Source organism: Antedon bifida, chromosome 2 (genome assembly GCF_963402885.1).
Source record: "Antedon bifida chromosome 2, ecAntBifi1.1, whole genome shotgun sequence".
Lineage (NCBI taxonomy): Eukaryota > Metazoa > Echinodermata > Crinoidea > Comatulida > Antedonidae > Antedon > Antedon bifida.
The window spans coordinates 35,437,290-35,455,903 of record NC_136227.1 but is presented as its reverse complement, the minus strand read 5'-3'; the positions used below and the strand labels follow the sequence as shown (position 1 = coordinate 35,455,903).

Sequence of the window (18,614 nt, the reverse complement as noted above, 5' to 3'; positions counted from 1 at the left end):
AAATCTACAGAACTGTTATTATTAAGCGATTAACATCATGTGATTACAAAGATATTGGATAATGTTTTTTCCAATAAAAATGAATATCTAAATGACTCTTCCAAAGTACACAACATATAAAGCTCTGTCTACACTATCAAACTAGTTTAAAAAAAAGGTGTGATCGTGCCCATATATGGTAGTGATAAGCCCAAATATGGTAGTGATATGACATCATCATGTCCATATATGGGCACATAACATTTTTTGTTGTTACATAAAGTTAATTTAATAGTGTAGACAGAGCTTAAAACCCTGTTTTGGTTTATTATGACACGAACACTCATATTCTATGAGACAAATCCAAAATCTGTTGTCAAAGTTCCATCACATGACATTGTGCAAACATTCTATTTATGTGGGTCAGAATGTGACTATGTTGGGAAGCCTGAAATCAGAAAATTACAGGTAAGACGAGATCGAAAAGACTTTGGGCATAACGCAAGAGTTTGTTAGATCTTGTCAGTATTCATTTTCTGCAAGTAAAATGACAAATTGAAAGTGAGGTTATCTTAACAGAAACCTATTACCGATCATCTCAATTTCACAAAATTCCACGTGGCCGCAGCTACGCAACTATTGAGTTGTTCTACTCATGATCCGCGTTAGGATGTGCGCGTGCAGATAGATCGTACTACTGGCTGTTGGCGCGCTTTTACTAATTTAAATTTAAAACCAGGGGAAAAATTGTTCTTCTATCGTAATTAAGTTTTAGAACGGCTATAATCAAAGAATAATAATTTATGTATACAAATTATTAAAATTAATTAAACTAACTGATTACGTCATAATTAGACGAAATATTTAAAATATAGTGTATTCTAAAGCAAAAGCGTTATCGCAATTTTTCTCTGAAATGATGATCTTGATAAACATTACGGCTAATTGTTTAAATGTATTACTCTGCTGCTGTAATGTAATACAATTATATCTTTAATGGATAGCACATTAGTGCGTGGTGCGTGCAAATAATGATAAAATTAAATTTAGCCTCATATTAATTAAGGTATATAACATAACAATGCTATATTAATTAAAACATCAATATTTCATGCTAGCTTAGTTGTAAAATTCAGGAATCTATGAATAATCAATAAAGATGTATTGTTCCACAAAAAATTGAAAACAAAATTTACAAATAAATTTGAATATGATTATGATTTAGTTAAATTACGTTTGTTATCGTAAAGCCCTGTCTACACTATCAAACTAGTTTGACAAAAAAAGTGATGTACCCAAATATGGTAGTGATATGCTCAAATATGGTAGTGATATGACATCATAATATCCATATATGGGCTTAAGAAGTAACGTGCCAAACTGTGTTTTGTGTTTGTTTAACTTTAGTTGCTTCTATTCTATAATTATTATAATGACTAGAAGTTCCAGTAAAGTAGTAGTTTTTTCTTTTTATAATGAGTATATTTATCCAGCAAGGAAATGTCTAATATCGTTATGTACGTTCTTTTAAAGATAAGTAGGCCTATACACACATTATTTTCGTTGATTCCGGCTCTGAACAAAGTGCTATATATGGTCAGCCGGCATTTACAATACATTGCTCAAGATTTTAAAGTGTCGGAAATAGATACAATACCGAATTATTGTTTTCTACCACACGAACAATCTATAACACTTTTTTGAAACATCAGTATCTTCAATGTAGGGTGATTTCAACATCTAACTAATGATTTTAGACAGAAAATCCCTAAAAACGTTTTCGATATTAACTCATCCCGTTAAATTCCAATTTAAAGTCGTTACGATAGCGCAATGTAACAATAATTACAAGAACATGTTTTATTGTAACGATCTGTTACAAGATATCAATTCATCATAATTGTAAAATGAATTTTGAAAAAGACAACGAAATTACAGAGGCATTGTGTAAAAGATATTGGCAAAATAATCAAATTAAAAATTGTTATATACATCACATGTTGTGCATTAAAGATTTGTTAATAATTTGATAACTTACTGCGAAGTAGGGCAAACAATTAAACCAAACGTTTACATTAAGTTTGTTTTTTCTATAGAAAACACGATGCCACTGACCGAGTATGAATATGAAATAAAGAATTAATCTAGAAATATAAATATGTAAGACAATAAACGTACGTGATTGGTCATGACAGTCATGTGCTTAATAACTATATTTTTGAAGAATTCCTTTGTTTCCATTACTTTAGTCTAGAGTTAAAAAACATATAGAACATTTTTATTAATTTTGAGAATTTTGGAGAAAGAAAAGAAAGTTTTTAGTGCGTTTCTTACATTCATAAATGTGTAGCAAAGGTGGAATTGGGTAGCAGTATTTTGCTACTCTACACTGGCAAAATTCTTCCCCGATCGTTACAAATGTTTAAAATGATTTAATCGTGTATAAAATCTGCTCCGGCCTGGCTCCTGAAAATAAAATCGCATGTAAATGTTTCTTGCACGACGCTCCACGCCATCTTTACTACCTTACGAATGTAGTATACAATAAGGTGGATATTGTGTATCACTACACTGCCAAAAAATTGCCCTGATGGTTACATAACGTGTTTAATAAAAATTATGAATACTTCAATTGTCGTACTCTTGTCGTGAGATATGATTAATAACTATCCTTTTAAACTGATTAATTTGTTCATACTAAAGAATAAACAATGGTATTGATATCAATTAATATTTTCCTTGATGTTGACCACAAATGGTTTTATATGCATTAACCTTTTGTTTGAGATGGTAAATACTACAGTAGCTCTCGACTATTTTGACCCATCTCCGTAAAGGTGAATTTAAGTGCAATGGAATCAAACGCCATTTATTAATTAAGTTTTTTTAACTCATGAACATTAGTTAAACATTCTGAATTTTGCTTTATTTGAAGGCAAAAAGCAAAAATACAAGAATATAATATTGAATATGCCGTTTATAAAACTCAAATAAATCCTTCTCTGCATTAACATTTCGTTGGTGGCGCTATATTTGGAAAACAAAAATGTCATTACATTTATAATTGTAGGAAACCTCAGATCTATTTATTTATTTCAATGGTTTTAGAGTCAAACTGTTCTTATTTTTGTTATTGGTACAATAGAAGAACATAAACGATAGACCTAAATAAAGCCTACAAATCAAATCAAATCTTTATTTGAAAAAATGTTTTCCTCGACAGAAAATTATGGTAAAACAAACAAAACATTGTACGTCTAGCAATAATTATGAATAATTTTTATTTAGATCTTAATTTTTAATTCTTAACTTTTTAATTTGCTCGTATTTCGTTTTAACTTTGTATAAAATGTTTGTATCTTCCGGATGTTTCCAATGATGCCCATTTGAACCTTACATTTAGTACAAAACTACTAAACGACAAAATTGAGTAGTTTGACGTAAGATTATGCTTTTTTGGAGTCGTTTGCAAAAGTTGATAGAGGAAGGCGTACTAAGGGGTGGGCTAAGGGCACTGTAGTAGGACACTAACGAGCATTTGGTAACGTCAGTTAAAATATAAATGTGTTTTGGGCTGAACACAACTATTTTATTACCTGCTATTGTACTTAAGTTGTCAGTAAGGTAACTTAAACACGATTTATTTGCTCAAAAGTAAAATAAAAGAAAAGACAAATAAGTGTAGGTCTAACTGATCAATATAATATCGTAAATAAATAATATTCACACATTTTTTATTGGTAAGTTGTTCAGTTAGTCCTGACTAGAAGAGTAGTTTAACATCTTGTAATTGTAATGTATGATAATTATAATTATGATATGTATTGTTTTTTCGATGTGCATCGAACAAAATAGAAGATGGACAAGTTGAAATGGGTTTAATTTAACCGATTTGTCTGCGCGAGAGGTCGAATCTCGTACTATGGGTACGATACAATACTATATTTAATGTCACTTTTGGAAATACAAAAGTAAAATTGATGCTAAAACAAGTGAAACAATATACAGGGGTAAAAAACAGTAAAAACATATGGTATTACACAAGAAATAATTGTCAATTTTAGCATTATGTGTGAGTGAATTAATTTCTCAATCTAGTTCTAACTTAAACTTTTCAGAGCCTATGATTCGCGTATCGTATTGATGATACCAGGTTTTGCAAGCACGAGGGATACTCGCATTTTTGTAATATTTAGACTTAGAGCTGTATAGATTTTATAACAAAATTAGCAAGTGTCGCTCGAACATTACACGCAGATCACGATTGTTTATAAGCACACACAAAATAACTCAGTTAAGTAAAACATACAGTACATATTTGGATTTAACCGACCTTTCGATAATTGGTCTATTTTGGAGATTACTTATTAAAAGCTATGTTTAAAACTGACACATAAAACACGTTAATAAATCTATTTAAATAGCAATAGGTGAATGAACGGTTGAGGTTGTTCACCATAGCACGCCAAGCACTTAGCACAACGTTTGTCATGCTCTCTGCTATATCATAAATGCTCTCTATACGAACCATTCAATCAAATGTTTTTCAAAAAACAGACTGAGAAAGTCACAACATATCTCGTTATAAGAGGCGCCTTTTCTAATTATTTTCGGGAAATAAATTTTATTTTGAAATTAAAGTACAATTTGTCATTATTTCGTAATGCCACACAACGTTAATTGTCATTTGCATCGCGCGCCTACTAGGTCAAAGGCCAAAAGAGCTATTTGTTAGTCTAGTTCTTCCAGACTTGTTCCTATTTCTGGCAGTAAGTCCATGTATTTCTTATCATTTCTCGTTCAAAGAATGTGCTCACTATTGTAATTGGGCCACTATAAGTTAGGAAAGTAGTATAGTTTTAAGTACAGTATTAACTCTTTAACATTTAAAATCAAGACAAAGCAATTAAAACCGTAAAAATTGTAAAAAAAATCGTTAATATCGTAGAGGGGGCAATAACAATTTCTAAGCTCTTATGCCGTACTCGACGCAACGCACAAGCGATGGAGCTTCTCAACTGTCGCATTGTGATTGGTTAAACAGTACAAATCGTCGTTAGGTACGTTTGTTAATATGTTTAAGATTTTGTTTGCTATCCGTAACCTACATTAAAAGACTTTTTTTTCATATAGAACTATTTCATTGAATTATTATATAGAAAAAATATTTTGTTTGTATTTTCATGAGTGTGTCCCTCATTGAACTGTATTCTTTATGATTTACGTTTTTGTATTACTACCCTAAAACAATGAAATGGCAAGTTTCAAAATAAAAAGAAATTGTTACCGGACGTTCGGTACCGAATAATGTTACAAACGGAAACACAGTATTGTTGTAGTAACAAGCACAATGCATTGTATACACAGTAATCAAATTTGACCAAAATAAAGTTTACAACAGTTAACTAGGAGTGTCATGGGAGGTGTGCGTCTACGTGTAAATAGCTAATCACTATCGGCGCTTATTGTCACGAGACACTAAAGTAAATAGCGCGTAAAAAGGCCCGAGCGTGGTTACAAAGCAGTTGGCGCGTTAATATCACCACTGCCTACAATACTGAGTCAAGAATGAAGTCACGGATCAACAACGGTAACGTGATATAAATAGGCCTTACTATTATTACTTAAACATGCCATTGATATATTATAACTACCGGTCACACTACAGACATCCGATTGGTTGATATCCTGTTAAAGGGGAAACCATTGAAAAGAAAACAGGTAATGAAGTGTATGATATGGTGTAAGTAAACGATTAAACGTTCGCAAAAATGCAGATACTAAAAAAATGGTTAATAGTACTTTTTCTACTATTCCTTGTCTGTACACAAGGGTCCTCCTTTCGTCGTCGAAGAAGACGCAGGCGTCGCTCACCGCCTGTGGTTAATTGTGTATGGGGCCCGTGGACTGAGGGAAAGTGTAGTCATGCCTGTGGAAACAGTGGAACATTAACTAGACGAAGGGTGCAAACTACCCATGCTTCAGGTGGAGGTATACAATGCAAAGGAGATGGGGTTGAAACTATGCGTTGCAATAGATTTTGTTATAATGGTGGAACTCCAAACGAAGAGGGCTGCTCATGTAAAGATCCTTACTATGGTACTTGCTGTGATAACTGTACTTCAACACAGTGTGAATGGAGTGAGTGGGGAAGTTGGTCGGAATGTACGCCTAATTGTGGAGTTAACCGATATAAGATACGTAACAGAGATATCATGAAAGAAGCAGTATGTGGAGGTGCACCATGCAATGGAACCTCAACAGAAAGAACTGAGTGTGAATCACTTTGTTTAAATAAGGGGCTTATTGTAAATGATAAATGTCAATGCACTACACCGTACAGTGGTGACTGTTGCGAAGTGTGCAATGCACTGAATTGTACATGGACTCCATGGGGCGAATGGGCAAGTTGTGATCCACTGTGCGGAGGAGATCGTCAACGAACAAGAGAAAGAGGACAGAACCCATCAATATGTGGGGGTAATCCATGTCTAGGCCTTTATTTAGAAACTGAAGATTGTGAACCTTTATGTTATAATGGCGGCATACCTTCTGGTGGTAGCTGCAGCTGTACACAAGAATACACAGGCCAATGTTGTGATTCATGTGTGCCATTGAATTGTACCTGGGGTCCATGGACGCTATGGTCACCTTGTCAACCACCCTGTGGCAACAACCGTACTAGAACTCGCCAACGTTCTATATTACATCAGGCAAAATGTGGTGGTATCTGTGATACTGATCTTGCACAAGAAACGGAACAATGTGGGTCATATTGTCTACATGGAGGGACTCCTATGAATGGGTACTGTGAGTGTGATACACCTTTCTCAGGCACATGCTGTGACGTGTGTGCTGCAGTAAATTGCCAATGGAGTCTTTGGGGAAGGTGGTCTGCATGTGATCCAGTTTGTGGGGCTGTGAGAAATAGAACACGATCTATGTTCATTGCAGAACATCCTCAATGTGGTGGAGACGAATGTGGTCAGCAACCTGTAGAGACGACTATGTGTGAGCCCTTATGTTTTCACGGAGGAACAGCAATTGGAGACCATTGTTATTGTAAGCCATCGTTCACTGGGAGTTGCTGCCATGTATGTGCACCTACTGACTGTGTATGGGAAGAATGGAGTAGTTGGTCACCGTGTGCTCCGGAATGTGGCACACAACGCATACAGACACGGACAAGACGAATATTGACCCCAGCAAGTTGTGGTGGACTTGAGTGTATTGGAGAAACATTTCAAAATCAAACATGTTCTTCAATTTGTTTCAATGGTGGTACACCAGCCGATAACCAATGCCTGTGTCTTCCGTCGTTTAATGGAGAATGTTGTGGGTCGTGTGAACCTAAGGATTGCCATTGGGAAACGTGGCAGGAATGGTCAGCTTGCCAACCTCAGTGCGGAAGGAATCGACAAAAGAAAAGAATTAGAACGATTCTTGCTCACGCAACATGTGAAGGATTATGTCCCGGTTCTAGTACAGATGTCGTAAGCTGTAATGAGACATGTGACCATGACGGTACACCGATGGATGGCTATTGTTTATGTCAAAGGCCATTTTCTGGAACGTGCTGTGAGCAATGCATTCCCTCGGATTGTCAACTGTCATCGTGGAGTCAATGGTCAGAATGCTCTCCAGAATGCGGAGTCAACAGAACAAGAACGAGAATAAGATCAGTCGAGCACGAGGCTGAATGCGGTGGATTGACATGCGCAGATGACCTGACAGATCTTGAGTCGTGTTCCTCTCTATGTTTCCACGGAGGCGTGGCTACCGGCGACACGTGTAGTTGTCATTCTCCTTACAAAGGTGCCTGCTGTAAGCAATGTGATCCCACAGATTGCACATTTTCGGAATGGTCTTCTTGGTCTGGCTGTCTACCAATCTGTGGAAATAATAGGTCTCAGCAAAGAACTAGATACGTAACAACGCCACAAAACTGTGGCGGGCAGTGTGTTAGTAATACTACGGTAAGCAGACCTTGTGAGCCTATCTGCTACAATGCTGGCATACCGATTTCATCTGGCGAGTGTCAATGTAAAGAACCGTTTACTGGATCATGCTGTGAAACCTGTCATTCTGTTAACTGCACGTGGGGAACTTGGGAGCCTTGGTCAGAATGTCAGCCAAAATGTGGAAGTTCCCGTCAGAGGAGTCGAATACGAACTTTGGAAAGTCAGCCCATCTGTGGTGGAACCTGTTCTGGTTCTCCAATTGAAACCGATACTTGTGAAGATCTTTGCTTTAATGGTGGAACCCCTATTGATGGGCATTGTCAGTGTCCATTTCCCTTTTCGACAATTTCTTGTTGTAAATCCTCAGGTAGGTTGTTTTTAATCTAAATCCAATAATATACATTCACAATGTATTCATTTAGCCTTGTTTATGTAAGAGCAGTGTGATTTAAGTAAACTTGTACTTTTGAATGGTAACCATAAAAACTGAACTGGTACGCTTTGCTTTTAAATTTACCACTTTCTTACAATCTTTACTTTGCCTATTTTACACAAATAAATAAGACGAAAGTTTATCTTTTGAATAATGTGTTTGGTCCTTATTTATTTAACAAGATGGCGACCCTTGTATTTACCACTCTCTTGTCAACGACCGTTGGAGAAGTGTTGGTAACTCAGAGCTCATTCACAGATCATCGTGCGATGTAAATATGACATCAGAAATTTGGTATCGGTTCAAAAGTATTAGCGGGGATCAAATGATTGACAGATGCGTGACTATCAACAAATGTGGCGTACACTTTCCAATATGGGTGAAGGGTAAGTGTGTATCGTTGAACCCATACACTTTGTATTTATGACTGGGTTCCATAAGTAATGTAGGTCTATGTTTTTTAAATCAAAGAATCGTAAATTTGATGGACTTCACCTAGCAAACTTTTGTTTTCAAACATCGAATTTACCAACGTTTGGAGAAGTTCGTGGTAACTTTGTGTCTAAACTATACTGTAGGCCTCAAACATTAGAAGAATAATGTAACTGAAAAGCAACACACCCAGTTTTGCTCGTTTTACAGTACATTAATGTAAAGTAATGTAGGCCTCATTTACTGAGGCTTTTGTTTATTAACGTATGTCTAAATAAGAGGGATGATTTTCTACAGTAACAGGCCCTTTCTATCTGTGTCGAATATACATCACTCTCTATTGTACTGTATCTAAGTGTACGTCGTCATCGTTAAAAAAAAATCGAACGTATGCAAATTTTACAGGAAGACATCCGGTTAATACTGGTAACGAAGTTGAGAGACACGCATGCGTCAGCAAGAGTGAGGATAGCGTCACAAAATGCTGTGAACATAGGACCCCTATCAGAATAAGAAAGTGCTCCGATTTCTACATTTACAAGTTGGCCTCAGTCCGTTCCTGTGATGAGGGGTATTGTTCTGGTGAGTTGACCAATGGTCAGCATCTACTCTACAGTATGATTGATAATAATAATGATGATGTCCTAGATTTATAAAGCGCCTAATGATGTGAAACTTCTAAGCGCTCAACATATTATTATCATGTTTGGATCAAACACTTGTATTCTATTACTTCTGATTTATTAAATATAAGCAATGTGTGCATTAATTATTAACACTGATTGCGTGTTAATAAATACACTATGTTCAATATAAGCAAATTTAAACTAAACATTATTTTTTCAAAGCAACCCAAAGTATCAGGAAGTAAACTTTGGTAACTTTAAAACTTATTTTAAAATGATGGTTTCTTTGCTATAGGTGAGGAAGCACCGTGTCCACCAGGAACCAGCTCCCCAAATGGATATACTCCTAATTGTTTAGGTAGGTTCAGTACTTTGCGCAAAATTTAAGTTAAGCTATTTGAATGTAACAAAGATTACAATACCAATGGTTCATAAAGAGTATCTCAGTTTAAAGAATAAAATATGCAAACGCACTCGAAAACAGTCGATATGCAGTAGGGCCTACCGGTAAAAATGTCAATTGATCCTTCGCATTTCGTAAAATAACGACGTCACACAACATGACGTACTTTTGAAATGGAAATTGTGAGATGTTCGTCGCGATTTAGAAGCACTGTATTACACAGTACTGTGTGTATACAGTTAGCAATGGTACATTAAGAAGTTTCTGGCTAAAGATGGCGACAAACATACCTTAAGCGATACGTACAAAAGCTGATGCTAAGGATTACAGGAAATAACAGGAAAACAACCCTGGAGAAATATTTCCTCAATGACTTTCGAATTAATATTGGTTAAAAGATTTTTTTTTAAATTTTGGCACGCATGACGTTTCATAAGTAAAAGACGAGCTGAAAATCGGAAAACCAACTGATGGAAAACAACATAAAAAGACAATAATTAGAGACTTAAGAGCCAAAGTCTACATTACGACCAGGTGGCATATTACTAATTTCTTAGACTTAGTTTTCTTTAGACCTAGTAAATAAACACAATAATTTATGGATATTAAAATACGCCTACCTTCAAAATAACCACTATTTTCTTCGCTCGAGCTCGATTGTCTGTATATAACTCCCTCTATAATTAAGTATGACGCATTACTTGGGTTGGGGATTGTTGGAGTAGCTAAAAATACAACTGCTGTTAATAATCCTTTTAAAAGTTATATTATAATTTTTGCATGCAAACGTAGCTTGCGCATGGCGTATGTAGTACTTATACACATCTTTAACATTTCCTACTCACGTTTGTTGTAGTTGTCATTATGCTCATCTTTCGATAGGCCTACTAACATTCTGTTTGATTTTTAAGCCCCTCCTCCGGAGTTGTCCGAACCTGAGCTGTACATAAAGGAAACCCGTGACGGCTTCCATCTTACCTGCGTGTTTTCGTACCCGGATTCTAATAATGTCTCATTTGAAGTGATATGGTCATCAGAGAAGGACGAACTTTATCGAGAAACTTTATCGCAATCTAGAAAATCGATATTACATAAAGACAAAATTGACGATACTCATCTTTTGGTGAGTTCTTCTTTTTCATCGAAACCAGTTTCTAATTATTTGCTTTATTTAACTTTCAATGTACGTAATTATGCTGTTCATTGTTATCATTGAACATTCAATAGTTTATAAATATATTTGTTATTTGTAATGTATGTTTTACGAGGGCTCTACATATTATCAGCTTCTAACTATACAGAAACTGAATGCCTCCTCCCTCAATAAATATCGCAACAACAAAATAGTAACTTCATCATAAAAAATCCTTTCATAAAGTGCATTAGTCCCGGAGCTACAGTATCCTACGATTTCTAACTAAACTACGAGTTTTATTTTTTTAAAACTTTTTCTGCAGATTTATTGTAAGGTCACTGGAAAGTTTCTGTATGACGATGGAACTGCTAAGAGCACGCCCTCACATGCCGTTAGTAGTAGAAGCATCCTACTGAGTCTAGAGGTACGTAACACATTCAAATTTTGAAACTTGAAACAAATCTGAGATCGATACACACAGTAAATAACACATATTCATCTTTTTTAACTTGAGGAAGCAAATGTCGATACATCAAATACAGTAAACTGAACATTTAAAATAAAATACAAAGACTATAGAGATTGGGGTAAGTCTATACAAAGTGTAAAATCATGAAATTAGGGATTTAGGTGAAGGAAAAACTCAATCATAAATGTAATTGTTGCAGGAATTTGAAAGAACACCAGAAATAAACAACAACACAAGTAAGCCTAGAGCTTCCCCAGCTAGCAATTTGACGTTGGCTCGACGTCGGCAAGCGTTGGCAGACGTCGACAAAGTCGCGGGCAAATTACCGACGTTGTTACAACGTTATGACAACGTTTACTATAAGTCGTGAATTTAATGGTTGTTAGTCTAACGTCTTGCCGACGTCGTATTTCCGTTGAAAAATGTGCCGACAAATGTGCCTTGGGATAACATAAATCCAACGTCTGTTTGACGTCGTTATCATTGGTTGGCACAACGTCTACAAACGTCAACATATTAGAGTTGTTTTTGACACGTCGTACCAACGTTGGTTAAAAGTTGTAACAAGTTGTCCAAATTCTAACGTTGTCGCAACGTTGGCAATTTGACATTGTATTACAACTTTTTAAGTCGGCAAATTTCCGTTGATTTAACGTCGCTATTAGTTGTTGGCTCAACGTTATCAAATGTCGACGCTGCCTAGTCATTTTCTTACGTTGTGCCGACATCGACTAATAGTTGTAACAATTGTGTGGGAATTCTAACGTTGACCCGACGTTGGAATTTTAACACAAAATAGGTGCATGTCTAACGTCATACAAGTTGTTGATCCAACGTCAGTCCAACGTCGACAATATTGTGGGCACGTTGCACCAATGTTGGCTAAAAGTTGTAAAAAGTTGTCAAATTTAAAACGTCGTCGCAACGTTGGCCAATTGACAATATATTACAACTTGTCAAGTCGGAAAATTTCCGTTGGTTCAACGTCGCCATTAGTCGTTGATTTAACGTTAGAACATGTCGACAATATAGTCATTTGTCTTACGTTGCACCGACATCGACTAATAGTTGTAAAAATTGAGTAGGAATTCTAACGTCGACCCGACGTTAGAATTTTAACAGAAAATAGGTGCATGTCTTCTAACGTCATACAAGTTGTTGATCCAACGTCATTTAAACGTCGAAATATCGTGGGCACGTTGCGCCAACGTTGGCTAAAAGTTGTCAAAATTCAAACGTCGTCGAAACGTTGGAAATACATACAATTTTCTAAGTCAGCAAATTCCTGTTGATTTAACGTCGCTGTAGTCGTTGTTTCGACGTTAGCAAATGTCGACGCAATAATAGTCATATTTTCACGTTGCGCCGACGTCGGCTAATAGTTTTAACAATTGCGTAGGAAATCTAAAGTCAGCCCACCGTTTGGATTTTTACAAAAAACAAGTGCTGTCTAATTTCATCTACTTGACATGTAGTTCAAACGTCGTCGCAACGTTGGCAATTTGACAAATTTCCATTGATTTAACGTCTCCATAGTCGTTGGATCAACGTTAGCAAATCGACCGTACGCACTATAGTCATTTTTTCACGTTGCGCCGACATCGGCTAACAATGTGTATAATTCTAACGTCGACCCAACGTTTGAAGTTTGAAAAAAAATAGGTGCATGTCTACATCATCTGCAAGTTGTTGATCCAACGTCAGCCGAACGTCAAACATATCATAATTGGCTGATAGTTACACATTCGGTTGGATTCCATACGTCATCCCAACTCTTGGACATCGACTTAAATAGAAGCATCGTGTAGTTGGAGTTAAAATTTGTAATTAAGGCATCTTCAGTGAGATGTACTCAGGTATACCATATAACTAAAACCAGGGAACCAGAATACAGAGAGCCCTCCTCTGATAAAAACTATTAATTATATTGTTTTAGCCACTACGAGTGACATTAATTACTCTAATGGGAGAACCTAGGTCACATTCCATTCACTTAACTGTACTTTGCCTAACGACGGAAGTCTCCATTTGAATTTCGAATTGGTAACTGCTATCATCTTGCTCTTCAGTTAATGTTGCTTGTTATTATTTTGCTGGTAAGATTTTGTATTTTTAAACTTTAGGTTAGTTTAAAATGTTTTCGTTGATTACAAATCGTACAATTGATATATATCCAAGTTTTTACATCACCGTTTTGCCATTGAGTGAACCGGTGTAACAGTACTGTAGGCCTATATATTCGTATTCTTGTAATACCTCTGAGTGATCGTTCAAATCGCGCATAACACTACCACTTCTTTATAGTTTTGATGTTTAAATACGTTACTTAAAATATAGCTATTACCTTGAATATCAAAATATTCGTAAAATAAAATAAATACGTATTGATTAATTTATACCTCTTGTCATTATTAGAGTATTGTAATATGTATTCATTTCTATGTCATAGTTATAGGATAGGATCTTAATACTGCTAAATATAATCCCATATTTTATTAATCGCCATTTGATATTGCATGCCTGTCTGTAGTTTTATGAAGCTAATATGTAGCCTACTACACTGACAATTTTTTAAGCAAAATATAATTTATCCCTCTTTTAATTGGAACACAGCATTTTTAGCATCATCATATCATAAACACATTTCTATCATATCGTTAATAATTTTTTTACAGAAATATACCAGTATAAGACCGGATGACGTGGCAACAATTTATACCTCAAATGGTCCAATCGTCACTCTGCTTTACAGTCGTAGAACAATGTATCTTATGTGCGATATGATATGTACTTTTTAAATTTGATAAGGACACTAATGTTGAATTAGAATGAGAAACACAACTAGAACTATTTGAAGTTCGAATTATGTACAGTGTTGCAAATTGTAATTGTAACATAAAAAGAAGTAGGCCTACTTAAGGTAGATCTTAATAAGAAACAAACATTTGTGTTTATATAGGTATATACAGTACATTAATAACCTTAGAATTCTTTATTACATTTTCAATCTAGAACTGTAGGATAACCATTTAGGCCTATGCTGTCTTTCATGAAAATAATATTTTCACAATGAATCAGATGACGTCAGTTTTAGTAAGAGCAATAATATCGTGATAATAATGTTATTGTTCTTATTGACCACAATACAAAGACATAAATGGCATAAATAGTTATCCCATAGTTCTAGGTTGAAAACCTTGTCGATTTCTTTTGTTTTCCGTAAGAAAAATGTACAGTATGTTTATCTACTTATCGTAGTACTGTACAGTATAAACGTGTCTTAAGCCAAAGAAAAATACACTGGTCTTTACTGACTGGTATGACTGAAATTAAGTAAAAAATATTGTTGTTTTAATATGTATTTATTGTATTTTGTATAGAATAGTAAAGTTATACAGTAATATAAAATGTAGACCTACAGTACTTTATGTCTTTAAAATTAAACCGTATTTTTTCTATTAGGAAACAGATGTTGTATAATTTTAGTTAAATTGTTTTGTCTCTACGGTATCTGTTAATAATAGGATATATTTATTAAAAACATTATTTAACATATATCTGCGTCTTGCGTATTATCAACTGTTTTTAAATAGTTTTAGTTACAACTGTAACTGAAAATATCCAAAGCTAAAACGTTGTTTTAACATAATACTTTTGTTAATATTGGTATTGTCTGTTTTTATCGGGTTTTAGTTGCAAAACTCTACAAACCCATTAGTTTAAATCACCCAGTGCTAAAATATTGTTTTATCATCATATCTGTGTTTTTACAACAGGGTTAATGCCATATTTGTCACTTTGCGCCAAGTTGTCATTGAACCGACGATGTTCCAACGTACATATTGGGCTGCAAAATGTATCTAATGTACTGATTCTACTACACCAACGTCATCAAAAGCTGGGATACCGTATTCTATGACGTTCAGCCGACGTTAAACCAAGAGGTTGGGTCAACGTTTGTCCAACGCATTAGGCCAAAGATGGCAACAATGACGTTGCACCAACGTCTGTCTAACGCGTTGGGTCCACTAAAGGCCGATGTAAAAAATTACGTCGGGCCTACGTCGCAGAACGTTGATAAGCCAACGTAAACAAAGACGTTATACCAACGTTGGCACAACGTGTTAGGACAACGTCTACCCAACGCGTTGGGCCCACTAAGGGCCGATGGAAAAAAATACGTCGGGACTACGTCGCAGAAAGTTGATAAGCCAACGTAAACATTGACGTTATACCGACGTTCGCCCAACGCGTTGGGACAACGTCTACCCAACGCGTTGGGCCCACCAAGTGCCGATGGAAAAATCTACGTCGGGCCTACGTCGCAGAAAGTTCATAAGCCAACGTAAACAATGACGTTATACCGACGTTGGCCCAACGCGTTGTACCAACGTCTGACCAACACGTTGGGCCCACTAAGGGCCGATGGAAAAAATTACGTCGGGCCTACGTCGAATAAAGCTGTTGGGCCAACGTAACTGTTGACCTTAAACCAACGTCGGCCCAACGTGTCATTGCTAGCTGGGTGATCAACAAGATCACAAGGCGAAAGTAGTGACAACACAAACAGCTTCATTTTACCCACTGGTATTGGTGTTGGAATTCTCGTTCTAGTAATCATTGTCGTGTTTACAGTAATTATCATAAAAAATAAAAGGCTACGACTGCCCTCATCGTCCAAATTGTTTATTTTGAATTCAAACAAACACGGATCGTGTGAAGAGATATTTTCAAGAAAAGATGAAAATAATACCAGTTTGTAGTCACGACCCATATTATCCAGGAATAGAGGTTGGTATGAAAAGGACCTAAGATGACAATAAATTGAACGGCTTTTTCAAAATAGAACAGCGTCGTCTGTCGATCGTGCACTGTTAATGTTTTTGCTAGGATATTAGTTTAGTAATAGTTTCAGATATTCATAAACAATGTAAATATCTTTTTTATATATAATGGAAAACACATAATTTTATATATTTGAAAAATTAATTGAAAAAATAAACCTAAATATTCATATATTTTATTTGTATTCTGTTATGAACATCTATTTCACAATAGAACAGCGCCGCCTATCGATCATGCATTGTTGGTTTTGCTTGTTTAGATATTAGTTTAGTTTTATATTCATACAAATTCATACAAAATGTAAATATGTTTTTTTTTACATAATGGAAAACAAATCATTTTTGTATATTAAAAAATTAATTGAAGAAAGAAAGCTAAATATTCATATATTTTTTTTGTAATCTGTCTGTGTAACTTCCAAATATAAATCTGGGATTCCCTGGTTACCACCCCACAAAAAAAATGAATGTGATCACGACAAAAGCGACAGAAACAAATAATATTGATTCTTATAAAGAGAGAGATGTGATTACAAATAACGATGCTAGTCGTCATGACCATGACGATACGACGACGGCGATGATAAAGAGATGATGATATGGTATCTAGTAGATGACTGTCAATGGTCAGCCACGATCTACCTAGGGACAGCTGCAGAATTAGGTGATGATGATATGGTATCTAGTAGATGACTGTCAATGGTCAGTCACGATCTACCTAGGGACAGCTACAGAATTAGGTGATGATGATATGGTATCTAGTAGATGACTGTCAATGGTCAGTCACGATCTACCTAGGGACAGCTACAGAATTAGGTGATGATGATGATGATGATGATATGGTATCTAGTAGATGACTGTCAATGGTCAGTCACGATCTACCTAGGGACAGCTGCAGAATTAGGTGATGATGATGATATGGTATCTAGTAGATGACTGTCAATGGTCAGTCACGATCTACCTAGGGACAGCTACAGGATTAGGTGATGATGATATGTATCTAGTAGATGACTGTCAATGGTCAGTCACGATCTACCTAGGGACAGCTACAAAATTAGGTGATGATGATTGGTATCTAGTAGATGACTGTCAATGGTCAGTCACGATCTAGGCCTACCTAGGGACAGCTACAGAATTAGGTGATGATGATGATGATAATGATGATGATGATATGGTATCTAGTAGATGACTGTCAATGGTCAGTCACGATCTACTTAGGGACAGCTACAGAATTAGGTGATGATGATATGGTATCTAGTAGATGACTGTCAATGGTCAGTCACAATCTACCTATGGACAGTTATAGAATTATGTTATGACGATGAGGATAACGTTGTATATGATTATTATCTATCAGTGAATTCATTCCCAATAATAAACAACTTCGAATGGACGATGATGAGTATTTAGACATACTGTTTAGTTCAACTCTCTCAATTCTAATTTTCCTATAGAAGTTCGTTCGTTCTCAGGAAAATATTTACAATTCAGTTAAATCTTTCGAATATACTAAAAACATATCTTGGTTAATCCTGAGTCTAAAGTCCTATTGATCTGTTTGTCAGAATATGTACACCTCTTTCTCTTTCTTAATCTCAAGGACATCTGTTCTAAGTTTGAATCACAACAATTGTATTTACAACTAAGAAAAAACCGATATGGCTTTTATTCAATTACCGTATCTTCATTCCGTCATTTTTGTTTTCCTTCTCGTGTTGCTTCCAGCGACGGCTAATTGGCGTCTGTCGTAATAAAGGTTGAAGAATAAAAACTGGCGAGAGGTAAACTCATCCAATTTCATTAATAATTGAACTTTTGATTTCTATAAATTTTTCAGACATTAAATGAACCGTATAATCATTAGCATAGGTAATTCTTTAAATGTCGTTTCTTAGAGTTTTGATTGTAATTATTTCAATCAGGCCGCTGGCGGTTAAAATTTGTTGTCAACTCATTTATATAGCAATAATTCGCGACAACTCATTTATATAGCAATTTTGATTAACTAAGTTAAAATTGATATCCGCACTTTTTGCTATTATAAACATAAAGAAATTTACACCCAGACTGCCATTATTTGCTCCCGTTTTCGTAGATTATTATATAAATCTATTGTGGAGATCTTTTACCCGATCTCTTCTTTTCTTCTCGGGTTCTTATAAAAGGCAAATGCATTTTAACCTCACACCCCTTCTTTCTTGATTATTTTGTTTTTAAATTGGTAGAGAAACGGGTCCGTTATAGCCGGCCCCGTCATTGTTATGAAGGTTTTAAAATGTGAGATTAGTCTATCACAGTTGAAATTGATTTTTACGTATTTATGAGGTAAAAA

General features: G+C 35.4%; 1 protein-coding gene across 1 annotated transcript; it reads left to right on the top strand.

Moving 5' to 3' along the window:
* The first annotated feature begins 5,716 nt into the window (after nucleotides 1-5,716).
* On the top strand, nucleotides 5,717-11,808 carry LOC144835683 (SCO-spondin-like). Its single transcript, XM_078690748.1, has 7 exons — nucleotides 5,717-8,307; nucleotides 8,556-8,759; nucleotides 9,211-9,387; nucleotides 9,727-9,789; nucleotides 10,746-10,957; nucleotides 11,292-11,393; nucleotides 11,638-11,808. Exons 1-7 carry the CDS (start codon nucleotides 5,751-5,753, stop codon nucleotides 11,806-11,808), a joined length of 3,486 nt encoding a protein of 1,161 aa, XP_078546874.1. The 5' UTR covers nucleotides 5,717-5,750.
* The last annotated feature ends 6,806 nt before the right edge of the window (nucleotides 11,809-18,614 follow it).